A 17,254-nucleotide genomic window follows, 5' to 3' on the forward strand; every position below is an offset into this window, starting at 1 on the left:
GCTATCCACTAGATGCTAGTAGCACTAACTCCAGTTGTGACAAGCAAAAATGTCTCCAGATGTTGTCAGATTTCCCCCGGGGGCAAAGTCATCCTTAGTTGCAAACCGTTGCTCTGTACCAGTACCATCAAATAGAAATATAATGCAAGTCGGCCAGGCACGGTGGCTCACACCTGTAATCCCAGCACTTTGGGAGGCCGAGGCGGGTGGATCATAAGGTCAGGAGTTCAAGACCAGCCTGAGCAACATGGTGAAACCCTGTCTCTACTAAAAATACAAAAATTAGCCAGTCATAGTGGTACACACCTGTAATCCCAGCTACTCAGGAGGCTGAGGCAGGAGAATCACTTGAACCCAGGAGACAGAGGTTGCAGTGAGCCAAGATCGCACCATTGTACTCCAGCCTGGGCGACAGAGCAAGACTCCAACTCAAAAAAAAAAAAAGATATATAATGCAAGCTACATATGTAATTTAAAATTTTCTGCTACCCACATTAAAGAAATGAAACACATGAATTTAATTTCAATACTATATTTTCTTTATTTCAATATATACAAAATATGCTAAAATTATTAAATACTTTATTAACTTTTTATACTCTTTAAAATAGAGTGCATATTTTACATTTACAGCACATCTCAATTCAGCTAGCAATATTTCATGTGCTTGATAGCCACATGTGGCTAGTGGTTACAATATTGGATAGTGTAATTTTTTTTTTTTTGAGACAGAGTCTTGCTTTGTCATCCAGGATGGAGTGCATTGGCGTGATCTTGGCTCACTGCAACCTCTGCCTCCTAGATTCAAGCCATTCTCATGCCTCAGCCTCCTGAGTAGCTGGGATTACAGGCTCATTTTGGTATTTTTTAGTAGAGACAGGGTTCCGCCATGTTGGCCAGGCTGGTCTCAAACTCCTGACCACAAGTGATCCATGTGCCTCAGTTTCCCAAAGTGCTGGGATTACAGGCGTGAGCCACTGTTCCCAGCCTGGAAAGCATAAGTTTAAATTCATAAAATATCTTGTGGTTAAGGATTACATGACTATAAAAATTGAAGTTCACAAAAATGTTAAGTTCACAGTAAAATATCTGGGAAATAATGAGATAATTTATATTGGACATTACTAATCAGAATTCATATTTATGATGATAACATATGGAAGAAGTCATAAGCCTGACCAGGCAGACCTTTCATTCAACCTCCTATTCTTTTTATTCTGACCATCCTTAGAGATGTCTCACTGGTCAGGATTCTCCAGCCATCTTTGTCACCTTTTATAACATGATGTTCAAAGCTAGTTCAGGGATTTACGTTCTCAAAGCATTTGTCAAGACCTCAATGTTTCAAATTCCTTTGAAGTCCCTGAGGTTGAAGCTTGCTTCCTTTGTTCTTAGCTTAATGTTATTCAAGGCTTAATTTAAAATATTTCAGTCTTATAATTTTTGATATCCATAATTTGCAATCTGTTTGGTGATTCCAGTAGATTTAACTTCTGCTCTTGGTCTCAGAAATATGCAGCTTAAGCAAAATTTTCTACTGAGGTATGTTCTCTCTTTTTTTTTTTTTAACTGCTCCTTGCAGAGCAGGGCTAGCTTGCCCAGAGCCAGCCAACTTACGATCTCTTGCCACAGATTTCCTCTCTCCTCAATATTTTTCAAACATTCTAAAGACTGATCATTCTTTTCTCATTCATCTGTTCATCATTTAACAGGCCATTATTTGTTTTTACTATCAGCCAGATACCAGGTTTTCAGAAACAAATGAGGCTCAGCACCTGCCCTGGTGGAGTTTACTTTGCCAGGAGGCAAAGAAGACTCAGAAACAAACCAAAGAAACAACAATAAAAAAATAAAAATAAACAGTAAAAAAAAAAATCACAGTGTAGTAGCAGTTTGGGGGAAATTTTTGAAAGCCCTTTGGAGGCTGCCTTTATTGCTACTCTACTGAAAGCCTTCCAGGAGTGATGACATCTGACTTGTGTCTTGAAGGAGGAGTATGGAACTCACCAGGCAGAGAAAAGGAAGTTTATCACCTGTCTTCTGATCGGGTCGTGTTGCCAACCTTCCCTGGCTGTCTCATCAAGTTAGCTTGTCTGCTGAAAGCATGCTCGTCTGTGGGCAGAAGGCGAGCCTATCTGCTCCTGGGCCTGAAGAAATGTTGCTCTCCTATCTACACAACCTGGTTTGCCCACATGCCTCTTGATAAGTTAATTAGAACAGGAACCTAGAAGGATATCAGCATGCCATTTTTCAAACCTGGAGTAAAAGATTACACTTGGCAGTTATTTTCTTTTTGTGCTTTTCTGAATTTTCTTTTTTATTTAAACATTGAACATTCACTATTTAAGCATAATCAGTGGCAAAGAAAGGTAAAATTTTAAAACTATGCAGTGGCTGAATTTTTGAGTTATTGTGAGTACAAAGATAGATGAGTCCTTTGGGAGACTTATTTACACTTAAAATTTCTATTGTTGCTCTTAAGATCTCAAAATTCTGTTTCTTCTGTAGTACTTTATTGATTTTTCTGGTGATGTTAGGATATAGTTCTTTTTAACACAACTAAGGGTATTTCTTCTCCAACTCTGCACTTGATGCACTATGGGGTTCCCTCCCTCTCTCTGGTGGGACCCATGTCCTCATTTCTTGGCCACCACACGTTGAAACTTTTAAGATATGTGAAAGAAGACATGCAGAGTATAGCCTCAAAATGTTGGTTTCCTTTCCTTTATTTCATTACATCCATTTTCTTTTCTTGTTTGGATCAGAATTTTAGAACACAGATTTTTTAGGGATCCTCCAATTCAACACCCTTATTTGTAGATGAAGAAGCCCTGTCATGGAGCTAATGATAATTAATACTAATAGGTAACATTAAAGAACACATGGTAAATGCCACACACTGTGCTAAGTGATTTATGAGTATTATCTCATTTAATCCCATGCCCTCATCAAGTAGGCATTCATATTCTCATTATACAGAGAGGTAAATTAATAACTTGGTTAGGGTCATGTGGTTAGTAAGCAGCAGAGCTGCAACTTTATAAATCAGCTTAATTTGAACCACCACATTGCTGTCTTAATGCTAGGCTTTGAGGGTGACATGAGTTTACTGCCTGGCTTTATTCTTTCAAGTTTATGTTAGAAGGCATGTCCCTATCCCCCAGCTGGGAGAGCAGCTATGCCCTTCAATTTTACCTTGTTTGAGATGACAAAGGTTAAATCCTGAATCTCTGCCTCTCTCATACCTACAGGTCACAGCAAACCGAGATCTCAGCTCCTCAGCAAACAGATGAGTTGTATCCCACTGGTGGGTCTGAAGAGAGTGAAGAAGAAACTAAAGCTAAAGAGGAGGAGGAGGCCATAGACTGTATGTCTCATCCCAAAGAGAAATTAGCTGAATCCCAGAAGAGAGTAGTTCAGCTGATTAAGGAAAAAATGATAAAACAAAAAGCTCACTAAAATTTTGTTTCCATTTAAAAGTATGTTCATGATTAGCGAAGCTTTGCCTTAAATACAGATTGAAGCATATGAAACAGAGGAAGGTGTCATATTTCTTTGTGAGTAGGAGTAAACAAAGCAGAGCATACTTAGGTAGGCAGCCCACCTTCTGGTTCCACGCATGGTTCATTGTCAGTTCTTCCTTGGGGCATTTGTGCTCCTAGCTTTAAGCTAAAAATTAGGCTGGGTACAAGTGGTTCATACCTGTAATCCCAACACCGTGGGAAACAAAGGCGGGAGGATCTCTTGAGGCCAGCCTGAGTAACATAGTGAGACCCTATCTCTACAAAATATTAAAAATCAGCCAGGCATGGTGGAGGGAGCCTGTGGTGCCAAGCTACTTGGGAAGCTGAGACAGGAGGATAGCTTGTGTCCAGGAAATTGAGGCCATAGTGAGCCGTGATTGTACCACTGCCTTCCAGCCTGGGTGACAGAATGAGACCTTGTCTCTAAAAAAATAAAATTAAATTTTAAAAAACCTAAAACTTATAATTTGGTTATTTTTGTTGCTGTTACCTTTAACTTAAAATTTGAAAAATATATATCCTGTAAGGTTTCAGGATGCTACCTTTTAGGTAGCAAAAAGGCTAAGATAGTAAGGCAGGTGGTTGAGAATAGGGTAGCCAGGCAGGTCTAAGCTCAGGCCTGGAAAGGATATGGGTCAGATGCCTTTGGTTACAGTGGAATCATAAACAAAACAAAGGGCCAGAAACAGGAGGTAGCAGCAGAGGTCAAAGAGTGCAAGTATGCTTTTCTAAGAGCAAGTCAAAGACTTGAGTCAAAGATCTCAGAGCAGATGTGTAAGCATGAGTGTTCAAGATCCAGGAACCTGAAACAGCAAGACATCGACTCTCATTATTAGAACATAGGCACCAGCCTGCTTCCAGAGCATGATTTATCAACAGAAGAGTTTGTGCCTTGACTTCCTGACTCCTCCTAGTCAAGGGAGAAAAGTAATCTAGAGAGGTTTTATTTTCTGTTATTTACCTCTGAGGTATCTCTCTAGATGGATATTTGTAAATTTATCTCTGTAAATGACCCAAAGACCTTGCAAAGGATAATCATCCTGGCCTGGACCCATTAGTGTTTCACAAATCCAGGCTAGAAGGATCATTTCTAAAAACAGACAATTGCCATCTGCCATGTAATGTAAGTGGGGGTTTTTAAGTCTTGAAAACTCCTTGGCCAGAGTGGATAATGACAAAGATTTAGATCTTAGGAGAGAAATCTAACTCAAATCTCAAACTCATCAAATTGTATACAATGAACATATATAGTTCTTTACATATCAGTTATATCTCAATAAAGTTTTTTTTTTTAATCTAACCCAACCCAGTACTCCTAGCCCTGAAGGGTAGGGGATGCCACATCAGCAGCAATAGTGCTGAGGTGACATCTGGAGCCCATATTGGTTGTCCCCATTTCTCCAAGTCAAGGAGCTCGAGGATAAATACACAATATCCGGAGCTAAAGCTTTGATCTCTCATTCTAGTGATTTTTTGATGGTGTGATGCTTCTTCCTCAAAAGAGATCTTAGTATTTGCTGTGGTCAGTCCCTGGTGAACTTTCAAAAATGCTGACTAAATGGATGTTTTGGAAGCATCAGGGGAAGTGTCCTTCTACCATTGCTTGCTTCTGTATATTTGAGCAGGGGGCAGATAAAACATGAAACTGGGTAGAAGATAGGAATCAGGAAGGAGTGTATTCCTTGGAATCACCTACGGTACTGTTGTATCTTACATTACTCTTTAAATGGGTTACTTTAATTACCTGTACATTACTCTTCAAATGGGTTACATTTAGACTGCACTTAACAACATTGAATATTTTTTTTTCCTTATGGTAACTCCATGAGGTAGAAAATACAGGTTTCCGACCCTCATAAAAGGAAGCTGAGATCAAGGTGACTTTCCCAAAGCAACACAATCAGTAAACAAATGTTAGAACTATGGCTGAAACTTTAGGTTTTTGATTCCTTGAAGTGTTATTTTCACTTTACCAAGAAAAAATGCCTGACCATATTGACTGGTGCAGCCAATAATGACTGTGTTTGTAAAGTCACTGAAAAGTATGACTTGAAGATGCAGTTCTGTGATTTCTTAGAGAGCTCTACATGTCAGTTCTATAGGGTAGGGGGACTATTTCCCCAACTCCATCTTTATCCTTGCTAATATTTGATTATTCAGCAGGTTACACCTGTGTGCACTGGGCAGATAACAGTGAACATGAGGAATAAACTTCTGTCCTCAAGGGACTTATATTCTATTTGGGGAGATAATAGACAAACAAAAGTAATGGCTAATACACTATCAGGTAGAAGTAAGTGCCATGAAGAAAAAAATAAAATAGGTAATGGGGTATTGAGTGATGAAGTGGAGTCTATTTTAGATAAGCTGGCCAAAAAAGGCCTGTTGATAAGAGAAGTGGAAATGAAATGAAAAAGTGAATGACATGGAAGAGTGTACCAAGTGGAGGGAATAGCACACGCACAGCCCTGCATTGGAAGTTATTTGGCGATGTTCAGGAACCACTGCTGGTCAGTGTATTCTAACAGACGAAGTAGGAGGAGAGAGTAGAAAATGAAGTTCAGAGGTGATTGGGGTTGGATCAGATTATGCAGCGCCTTCGAGGCCATAGTAAGGACTTTGAATTATGTTAACAACAAAAAGTGCGAAGCTGTTGGAGGATTTTGAACAGGAAAGTCATGATCTAATTTACATCTTAATATTATACTGGCACATAAAATATGTTTAAAAATCCATAAGTTTCTAATAATAATCAATAAGCTATTTGGTCACAATTAGAGGATGCTAGTGAACAAATCCGTTTTTCTGAAAGCTATTAAAGAAAGTGGAAGGATAAACCATGTGTCCTGCCTTTCCAATATGAACTGTACTATTGGGTAACAAAAGTAGAGGAGGAGAAATTCTTCTTGTAAAATTATTCGAGATAACGTATGAAGGAGGAGTGATAGGATTAGTATATTAGCATTTTATAATCTTTTATTTCCATGTAGTTTTCCTAATATCTGGGAAAAAAAAAAAAAAAAACAACCAGATAGTAGATGTATTCTGCTGGAAGACCATACCATTAGCCATGAAGTCATTTTGTAAAAAAAAGAATTCAAAGCTAAAATTAACCACACTTCTAAATCCAACTGCTAATATAAAGGTAGAACAGAGAATGGAGGGAAATGATGAGACACCACGAGGACACAGTCATCAAAATTTATGTCTGTGGGAAATACTAGACCAAATGACTCAGCTTTTTCAAATAATTTATAAGAAAAAAAATTAGAAATGGAAAGGTAGCCTATAGATGAAAAGAGACTGAAGAGACTCAAACTATTTAAAAAATTAGATGTCTATGATTAGATATTTGATTTTAAGGAATTACTGTTATATTTTGGTGAGATAATGATTTATTGTTATTTTTCTGAGTCCATATCTTTTAGAGGTACTTATGAAATGTTTATAGAGGCAACAATAGAATATCTGATTTGCTTCAGTATAAGGTAAGGATGGGTGGATGAGGGGTCTAGATATGAAACAAGATTGGTCAGGAGTAGATCACTGATCAAGTTACATGATTCGTTCTTCATGCTGTCTATATTTATATATTAATAAATTTTTTATGATAAAAGGTTAAAAGAAGTAACTCGGGCTAGAAAGTATTATGTAGAAAGTAGACTTTAGGGGCCAGAGAGGAAGCAGTTGGAAGGACTGCTGTGGCCAGCCAGCTAAAAGGTGAAGGTGGCGTGGACTAGGTACCCATGGCAGAAATGAGGAGAAGAGCTTGGTTTTAGTATTTAGGGGGAATGTGGATCCAACCCGACCTAATGAATTGGACACAGGATGAGAAGAAAGAAGAAGAGAAAACAGATGACAGGTAAATTCAGTCCTGTGTTCTAGTGACAAGTCCATGGGCTAGAGACTTCTCCTTTCCAAAAAATATAATCACTTCTGTACTCTACAGAATACTCAAGCAAACAAGGAGCTGATTCGATGTGTCATCCTTTCTCGGATTATTTTTGGGGACCGTCACTGGAAATGTGCACGAGCTCTGACCAACCTAGCCTATGGCTACTTGACATTGAGAGGTACTTGGTTTCCCCAGCTGGGTTTGGGTGGACAGCCTTTGAAGGCTGAACTGAGCCCCTACAACCTCAGTGAGAGTGGGCATGACAAGGAGGGCCCCTTCTTGCTCCTAGCTTACACATTATCAGGAAGGAAAGTCCATGGATGAGGGAGACAGTGTGGCAAGGATCTTAGTAATAAAGATAATGATGATCCTGACAGTTATTGAGTATTTAGCATGTGCCAAACTAGTCTCATTAGTCCTCACAATATTCCTTGGAGGGAGATACTGTTATTATCCTCAGTTTATGGATGAGGACACTGGGGCACAGTTGGCAAAGACAGTATCAGGGGTTCTAGCCGTAGGACAGTAGGGGAAGGACAGGCAGGGATGTACACTCAGCATCAGGGAGGCAGACCCAATAATGGGACTTGAATTCCAAAGGTAGAACTCAAGTCCCTGGAAGGTTTGGCTTAGTGAAAGGTAAGGAGGGCCCTCATCCTAGAGAAATGGTACTTCTGGAAGGTACTCCAGTGTAAGGAAATAAGACAGGAATCTATTTGCTAAAACTGGAACCCAAGTGAAAGTTCCATGAAAGTAGAAACTTTGTAGTAAAGGCTGAATAAATATTGGGTGATACACTAAGGAGAGAGCACATTTCTGGAGCCAGGGACATAGCCAGCTCAAGGCTCTCTGTTCCTTGACCAGACATGTCCCCCTATGTGGACTGCATACATTTTTACCGTGGAACTCATTGTACTATGCTCATATATGCTTTAAATGCTTCTGCCTCTGACATCGAAGCTCCCTCAGGGGAGGGACTGGTCTCATTTGATCTAGAGCAGTCCCTTGTACACAATATGGATCAGCATATTACTGCTTAAGAACTGAGCCACTGGCCTAGGGCTTGTTCAAGTAATTCGGAGACCTCAGTCTGAAGGGGGGGGCCTAATTTGTAATACGAATTAAGTGCTTTATGGGCTTAAGTGATTTGAAGGCTACAGGATAAGGGAAGCAATATTCTTGGGCCATAATGAGGCTAGATATCAGAAAGCAAAGCTTTTGAAAAAATTAAAATTGAATTCACTTCTCAGTTATTAATCCCAGAATATATTCTCCTTCTTAGGGCTCTGTAGGCCCTTTTACACCCATTTGTTTTTAATGCAACTTTAGATTCTTCATTGATGTGGCAGGATCCCGAGTAACCAACATCACTGCATTAGGACCTGATGCTGTGGGTCACAGTGGGGGCACAGTGAGGCCCTTTTATGCTTTAAGAACACATGTGTTGTGTTCTGAAAGAAGGTGCTGTGGCTAGGGAGAGGAGAACGTCCTTACTTACTTGCAGAGCAGGCAGCCACCTCTGTGAGATTTGAGAGTCACCAGGAAGGATCTTCCCCTAGGGGTTCCATCCTTCCTTAATTGAAATCTCTCTATTCCCCTGAGACTGATTTTCTCAAAAACTTACTGCCTTCATGATTAAAAGTCAAATTTAGGGATTTGCTACTTCAGTACTTACAGAGTTCTTGTTATAAACCTGGTGGTACTTGCGCTCAATGCTGGCGATACATAAATCAATACTGGTGGTCCCTATGCTCTAGGACATACAGGGGTCTTATGATACATACCATTCTAGAGGTAGGAACAAAATTCTGAGGAGTACAAATGAGGTAGTTCAGTGGTTTTGCCATTGAGGAAAGTCAGGAAAGGCTGCAGAGAGAAAGTAATATTTGTCCTGTCTATAAAGGATGAGAATAGGTTTATCAAGTAGATTTTTTTATTTTTTATATTTTTATTTTTGTAGAGATGGGGTCTTGCTATGTTGACCAGGCTGATCTCAGACTCCTGGCCTCAAGTGATCCTCCCAACTCAGCCTCCCAAAGTGCTGGGATTATAGGCATGAGCCATGGCACTGGGCACCCAAGTAGATTTTGAGGGGAGAAGTAGAGAGTACAAAGTTGGTCCTTTATACGTGTTGATCTAAGGCATAGGAAGTGAGAGGAGGGCACTCTATATAAAACTCCTTACACGGAATATTGCAGCTTCTCTGTAGATCCAGGGGGTTAAGATAAGACAGAAGACACCTTAGGACAGACAGATCATGCTTGGAAATGGGAGTGAAAAGGTAATTTGGGCCCAGATACCAGTGAGTTCGGCGAGTTATTAAAAGGTGTGAAGTGAGGTGCCAATAATCAAGCTTGTGTATAAAATGAGAGACTCCAGGATGGGTTGGACTGGTAGAGAAAGAAGAGGTGAAGACCAGTTAGGCCATTATCCTGCCCAGATGAGAGTCGATGAGGGCATTGGCTATGGCCATAGGAATGCAGAAAAGATAACCTAAAATGTAGAATTGGTGACATTTAATGGCCCATTCAGTATGGAGCGGGAAGGACAGGGAAGAGTTGAAATTGAAACAGGCATGACCTGGACAATTAACTGAAATAGAGAATTAAAGGGAAAGACCAAGTGGTGGAGTGTATTAGTCTGTTCTCATGCTGCTAATAAAGACATACTCAAGACTGTCATTTATAAAGAAAAAGAAGTTTAATAGATTCACAGTTGCACATGGTTTGGGAAACCTCACAATCATGGTGGAAGGCCAAGGAGGAGCAAAAGCACGTCTAACAAGGCAGCAGGCAAAAGAGTATGCAGGGGAACTGCCCTTTATAAAACCATCAGATCTCATGAGACTTATTCACTGTCACAAGAACACCATGGGAAAACCCTGCCCCCATGATTCAATTGCGTCACATGACATATGGGGATTATGGGAACTACAATTCAAGATGAGATTTGGGTGGGAACATGGCCATACCATATCATGGAGGAAGGGGGAAGAAGCTACTGAGTTTGGTTTCTGACAGGCTGGATCACATCTGTTCAGTAGGCAACTGAAAGCAGGACTAGAGCATCGGTAGGCAACTGAAATGTTCAGTAGGCAACTGAAACCAGGTCTAGAGCTCAGGAAAGATGTTAGTTTGGGAGAGATGAGCACATAGGAGCCCGTTGAGGCCAAAGGAGTAGATGAGCTTGATCAGAAGTAGTGTGTAGAGGCTGGGTGTGGTGGTTCATGCCTGTAATCCCAGCACTTTGGGAGGCTGAGGCAGGTGGATCACTTGAGGTCAAGAGTTCGAGACCAGGTTGGTCAACATGGTGAAACCCCGTCTCTACTAAAAATACAAAAATTAGCCAAGTGTAGTGGTGTATGTCTGTAGTCCTAGCTACTCGGGAGGCTGAGGCAAGAGAACTGCTTGAACCCTGGGAGGCGGAGGTTGCCGTGAGCTGAGATCACACCACTGTATTCCAGTCTGGGTGCCAGAGAGGGGAAGAGAACAGAGGACTGAAGACTGGAGAGCAAGAGCTTTAGGACTGAGGAAGGGAAAAAGGGGCCAGCAAAGGAAATAGAAGACTCAGGAGGAGCCGTGTCATGGAAGCTGAGGGAGGAGAGAGGGTTTCGAAAAGAAGTGCAGTGTGGTTTCAGCAGTTCAGATGGTGGAGGAAGGTCAGATAAGGTAAAGGCTGAGGAGAGACCCATGGATTTGGCAGCTGATAGGTCATTGCAACTTGGTTTGGTAGAGACAAGTACACTCCTTGGGAGTCTACTTGAAGTGATGAACTTGAACTGGCGAGGAAGGCATTTGAACGGGAGATTTCTCTGAGCCTAGAGCAGGGCCAGATGCTGCCTCGTCTGTCTTGCATTGAAGATGACTAGGGTAGGTCTAGAAGGAGGTTGGCCTAGATTTTCTAAAATCAACTCCTTCCATAATGAGCCACAAACTGCCTTTGAGTTTTGCTTTTCCAATTAGACTCCAAGTTAAGTCAAGGTAAGTAAACAGGTTATATCACAAAAGATCGTGATAAATCCTTTTCTCTCTAACTCAAAGTTTTTCTTGCTGCATGAATAGAGAACTAAGTTGAGGCAATAAGTTGGAGGAGAAACAAGTTTTCCTGTTCGGAAGAGTTTTTTTGTTTTTCCTAGATGGGAAAAACAGCCTGCTAGTCAGGATGAAGTACCCACGTGGTATAGTGGAGGCTAGACTTGAACTCAGATTTTCTGACAGCAGCCTAGAGTTTTTTTTAGAATAGGTTATGACTGTAAGCTTTCTTTGAGAATAGCCCAGTGCCTCTTATTTCAGTCATAGTTCGGTTTCTTCACTTAAGCTTTTATTTCAGTTTCTTCACTTAAACTTTTTTAGTGTCTGGTCCATGGAATAAAATAAGTAAGGCTTTGAAAAATGGCAGATCTTCAAGAGAGATGAAGTGCTTGCTCAGCTCCACTTGGTGGTGTTGTCATTCATCCTTAACTGCTTTAAAGTGGACAGAATATATGAGCTGGCCTCCTGTGTAGGCGGATGTGTGTGTCTGCGTGTGTTCATGCTTCAGTGCACCCATACGTGTTTTATAGTCATCAACCCTGCTTTCCTTATTTCACTCTGAGCCTTTTCCAGCAGCCAAACGCTGATTTCTGTCAATAAACACTCAGTGAGTATTTAGTGAGAAACTTGTATATGTGAAATGCCGTGAACACTTTGGGAAATGTAACGTAAAAAAGCCCCCAAAGATTTTACAACTTAGTGTGGAAGGTGAACTACCTAGAGACATAACTATAAGGGAAGGCATTATAAGGTAAATGCCATGTAATTGATTTAAATAACGGGCTTAGGGAAGGTTGGGTGAAATCATTTCTGGCTGAGATGATAGATTCAAGGGGGAGGTAGATTCAAGGGGTGTAAAAAAGGCCTAGGGTTTGAGTAGGTGGAAGAAGGGGTGGGCATTTCTGATGAAGAGGAAGGTGTGGGCCAAGGCATGAGGAAGGAAAGTGTAACGTCTGTGGAGCAGCAGAGCAGCCTTGTCTGGTCAAGGTTAGGACTGGTAAGACAAACCTAAAAAGGAGAAGGGTACATTGGGCAGGCCATGGTGTGGTTTTAAATACAGGCTAAGGAATTTGTCTTGTGTTTGTTAGGCAAGAAGCACTATTAGAGATTTTTCCAGCAGGATGATAAAAATATCAAAGTGTGCTTTTGGTAAGGTTAATCTAGCAGTGATAGAATAGAAGCCATCTCAGTCATCTAGGTCTAAAACTAGGCTGACAGAGAGAATGGGTGAGAAGGTAAGGATTCAAGAGTCTATGAAAGACAGACACATTTATTGTTAAACCAGAAACCCACTTTTGGGAATCTTGCCTAAATACACACTGATAACATATGGACAAGATTATTCTTTGCAGCATTGTTCATGATAGTAAAAGATTGGAAACAAGCAAGTATCCATCAATAGGAAACTAGTACATACACACAGTGGGATATATGCAGTTTTAAAAAAGAATATCTATATCCTTCTATATCTATGTCCTTCTAGGGAAAGATCTCTTGGATACATCTTTAGGGAAAAGAGAATGCACAATGCAGTATGGTGTTTATAACATACCTCTTTTTTGTGTAAGAAAGAGGGAGTAAGAAATTACAATGTATGCTTATTTTTAAATAAAGAAACACTGAAGGGTACACAAGAATGAAACAAAAAAAGTTACTTAGAGGGTGGTTGGGAAAAAAGAGAATGGGATTGGAAGTGAGACCTCTCAATGTTTACTTCATATAATTTTTAACTTTTCAACTATAGAAATATGTTACCTATTCAAAAATTATTATTAAAAGACAGAGATCATGAAGGTGGAGTCAGCAGGACATGGTGTTCGATTTGGGGTTGAGTGAAAGTGAGGCCCAAAAGTGACCATGATGTTTCGGGCCCCTGAAATTGCCATTTTCTGAGATAAGTAGGTCAGAAAGGAAGTGGACTGGGAGAGGAATGCTGAGTCCAGTTTTTGACGTATTGATTTTGCATTGCAATAGAGAATTCACAAATTGAGAATTGCTAATCTGAAAATCTGAAATCTAAAATGCTGCAAAATCTAAAACTTTTTGAGTGCTGTTGTGACGCTTTAAAGGAAATGCTCATAGGAACATTTTGGATTTCAGATTTTAGAGATGTTCGACTGGTTATCTGCAAATAATCTCAAAATGCCCCCATCCAGAAAAATATCTGAAATCTGAAACACTTCTGTTCCCAAGCATTTTGGATAAGGGATACTTAACCTGCAATACATTTTCACTCGTGCTGGAAATTTGGGACCAGAACTTGAGAGGACAGAAGGAAAGGCTTATGCATGGAGGAATATTTGAGACCAGAACTAAAGAGGGAAAACGGTAAATTATAAGCATGAAGGCTAAAGTTGAAGTAATAGGAGTTGATAAAACTTCCAAGAGGGAAAGAGAGAAGTGGAAGAAACAGAAAGACTTGGAAAATGGACACACTGATGATAGAGAACAAAGGACCTTGATAAAGAGTTAGCAAAGAATCAATTCCAGAAGGTTTATTTATAAAGGAGAAGCAAGTTGGCGCGGTGCCTTGGGAGCCAAACAGGTAAGAGTGTCTGATGCTGCAGTGAAGTACGTACTGAAACACTGTGGTTGGATTCATTTATTAAGATGTTTTTGAGGGGACATCAGAAGAACAGTTTCCCTACAATGGTTGGAGGAGAAGCCAGATCCCAGGGATGAAGGGAAGAAATAGGGACCAATAGGCTAGGCTATGTATTCTGCATACTCCATAGTATGAAGGAATGAAGGGAAATAGGAGGGTAGATAGAAAAGGCAGAAAAGTCAAGTGAAGATGATTTTACAAGAGAAGGAGATGCAGGTAGATTTTAGGCAAAGAGGAAGGAGCCAGTTGGAAGAGAGGGTTTAAAGATTTTTTAATGGAGTAATTGATGAAATAGGATTCACAAGAGAATGTGAGGCTCTTGCAAAGCAGAGTGTATAAAAGTCAGTTGGCTGGCTAAACAGAACAAGTGACACTAGAAGTGGACCTCTATAGCCCACTGCCCTGGTGATGATCCTAAAGAGCCTAGTGATCCAGTAGCTGAGAAAGGGCAGGCGGAGATGACCAGGGTAGTTTGGTACCTAGTAGTGAACTGTTTTCAAGTGTTCAGGAAGGAAAATACAGTAACATGGACAAGCAGTTTTCTGAAATTCTGCTTATTAATGAAACAATAATTTATTCAGCCTATTATTTATTACCAGGAATCTTTCAGGTAATGGGGCTCTGTTACAAACGTTGCAAAATCCAGCAAAAGAAGCCTAAGTCATGAACTCTGCCTTCTTTGTCTAGTTGGTTAAAACAAAGATACAAAAACTGGTACAGAAACAACAAGGAATGATAAAAACCAAGTGATCTGACCCACAAGAAGCCTGATACCTACCTGAAGTGAGTCTGCATTTGAGAACGCAGGCCTTTCACAAAGATTCTGTAAGCAGCACTATCAAAAATGTTCAAAATAAGTACAAATATAGTAAATTACTCAGTAAGATAAATGGACCTTGGTAATAATAATAATGGCTAATATTTCTTCAAACTCACTTCATTCAAGCACTGTTTAATCCTTTTTATATTAAATTAATCCTTGCAACAACTCTACAAGATATATTTTTATTACCATTTTGTAGTTGAATAAACAGGCACAGATAAAGTAACCTGTTCAAGTCACAAGGATAGTAGTAAATGGCTAAGCTGGGATCTGTACCTGGAAAGTCTGGCTCTAGACCCTGCTGTTTTAATCACTGTGCCACAGTAACTGCTTAAATATAGATGATGATCAAAGGTGACTGCTTTCTGGTGACAACATCCTGCAAATATTGCATAGCTCTGAGCAGAGTTTCTCTGGCCTGAGTCAGTGTAGCAGACATCAATGATAGAATCCCAACCCAAACTTAAGCAAAATGGTCAATATATTTGTTAGACAATCTTTGGACTCATTTTGCCAACTCATCAATATTCCCTTGTAATTTCTGAAACTTGGGCTCCAGAAGCAGGCCTTGCTGCCCCTCTGATGTGTACCTCAAAAATTGCTGCACTGTCAGTGCAGAGAGAAGAGTGGTGTCCTTGGCTTGGGAGGACAGATACAGAAAAGTGACATGGTCTATGAAGCATGCTTCATAGATATATACAATCGTAAATCTTATATACAGAGTGTTCTTTTTACATGAAAGAAGACATACTTAGAATTAGTAAATGTAAATTTATATCAAAATGTTACTGATACTGAATTCACGATACTTTTTTCATTATGAGTTTTCTTAAGTAGTATACGCTATGAAAATAATTATTACAAGTGGAGGAAGCCATGTGATTTTTTGTTGTTGTTGTTGCATTACTAATGGCTGTTCTTTTTAAAAAATATATATGTATATTTTATCGCACTTTAGGTTCTGGGTTACATGTGAAGAACATGCAGTATTGTTGCATAGGTACATACATGGCAATGTGATATACTGCCTCCATCCCCATCACCTATATCTGGCATTTCTCCCCATGTTTTCCCTTCCTAACTCCCTACCCCCTGCTGTCCTTCCCCTAGTTCCCCGCAACAGACCCCAGTGTGTGATGCTCGCCTCCCTGTGTCCATGTGTTCTCACTGTTCAACACCCGCCTATGAGTGAGAACATGTGGTGTTTGATTTTCTGTTCTTGTGTCAGTTTGCTGAGAATGATGGTTTCCAGGTTCATTCATGTCCCTACAAAGGACATGAACTCATCGTTTTTTTATGGCTGCATAATATTCCATGGTGTGTAGGTACCACATTTTCCCTGTCCAGTCTGTCATTGATGAGCATTTGGATTGGTTCCAGGTCTTTGCTGTTGTAAACAGTGCTGCAGTGAACGTATGTGTGCATGTGTCTTTATAATAGAACGATTTATAATCCTTTAGATATATACCCAGTAATGGGATTTCTGGGTCAAATGGAATTTCTATTTTCAAGTCCTTGAGGAATTGCCACACAGTCTTCCACAATGATTGAACAAATTTACACTCCCACCAACAGTGTAAAAGTGTTCCTATTTCTCCACATCCTCTCCAGCATCAGTTGTCTCCAGATTTTTAAATGATCACCATTCTAACTGGCATGAGAATGTGGCATCTGAATGTGGTTTTGATTTGCATTTCTCTAATGACCAGTGATGATGAGCATTTTTTCATATGTTTGTTGGCCTCATACATGTCTTCTTTTGAAAAGTGTCTGTTCATGTCCTTCACCCACTTTTGAATGGGTTTGTTTTTTTCATGTAAAACTGTTTTAGTTCTTTGTAGATTCTGGATTAGCCCTTTGTCAGATGGGTAGATTGCAAGAATGTTTTCCCATTCTGTTGGTTTCTGGTTCACTCTAATGATTGTTTCTTTTGCTGTGCAGAAGCTCTGGAGTTTAATTAGATCCCATTTGTCTATTTTGGCTTTTGTTGCCAGTGCTTTGGGTGTTTTAGTCATGAAGTCCTTGCCTATGCCTATGTCCTGAATGGTTGTGCCTCTGTTTTCTTCTAGGATTTTTCTTGTGTTAGGTCTTATGTTGAAGTCTTTAATCCATCTGGAGTTAATTTTAGTGTAAGGTGTCAGGAAGAGGTCCAGTTTCTGCTTTCTGCACATGGCTAGCCAGTTTTCCTAACACCATTTATTAAACAGGAAATCCTTTCCCCATTGCTTGTTTTTGTGAGGTTTGTCAAAGATCAGATGGTTGTAGATGTGTGGTGTTGCCTCCGAGGCCTCTGTTCTGTTCCATTGGTCTATATCTCTGTTTTGGTACCACTACCATGCTGCTTTGATTACTGTAGCCTTGTAGTATAGTTTGAAG

The 17,254-nt window shown here is 40.1% G+C and overlaps 1 protein-coding gene across 1 annotated transcript in view; it reads left to right on the forward strand.

Moving 5' to 3' along the window:
• TTC23L (tetratricopeptide repeat domain 23 like) overlaps positions 1-17,254 on the forward strand; it is a 58,299-nt gene that overhangs the window by 2,848 nt on the left and 38,197 nt on the right. The window contains exon 3 of the mRNA XM_064375919.1: positions 3,252-3,437. Coding sequence (XP_064231989.1) covers positions 3,252-3,437 — 186 coding nt within the window. The remainder of the gene's footprint in view (positions 1-3,251; positions 3,438-17,254) is intronic.

Source organism: Aotus nancymaae, unplaced genomic scaffold, assembly GCF_030222135.1.
Source record: "Aotus nancymaae isolate 86718 unplaced genomic scaffold, 86718_ANA_hifiasm-v0.15.2.pri h1tg000014l, whole genome shotgun sequence".
Lineage (NCBI taxonomy): Eukaryota > Metazoa > Chordata > Mammalia > Primates > Aotidae > Aotus > Aotus nancymaae.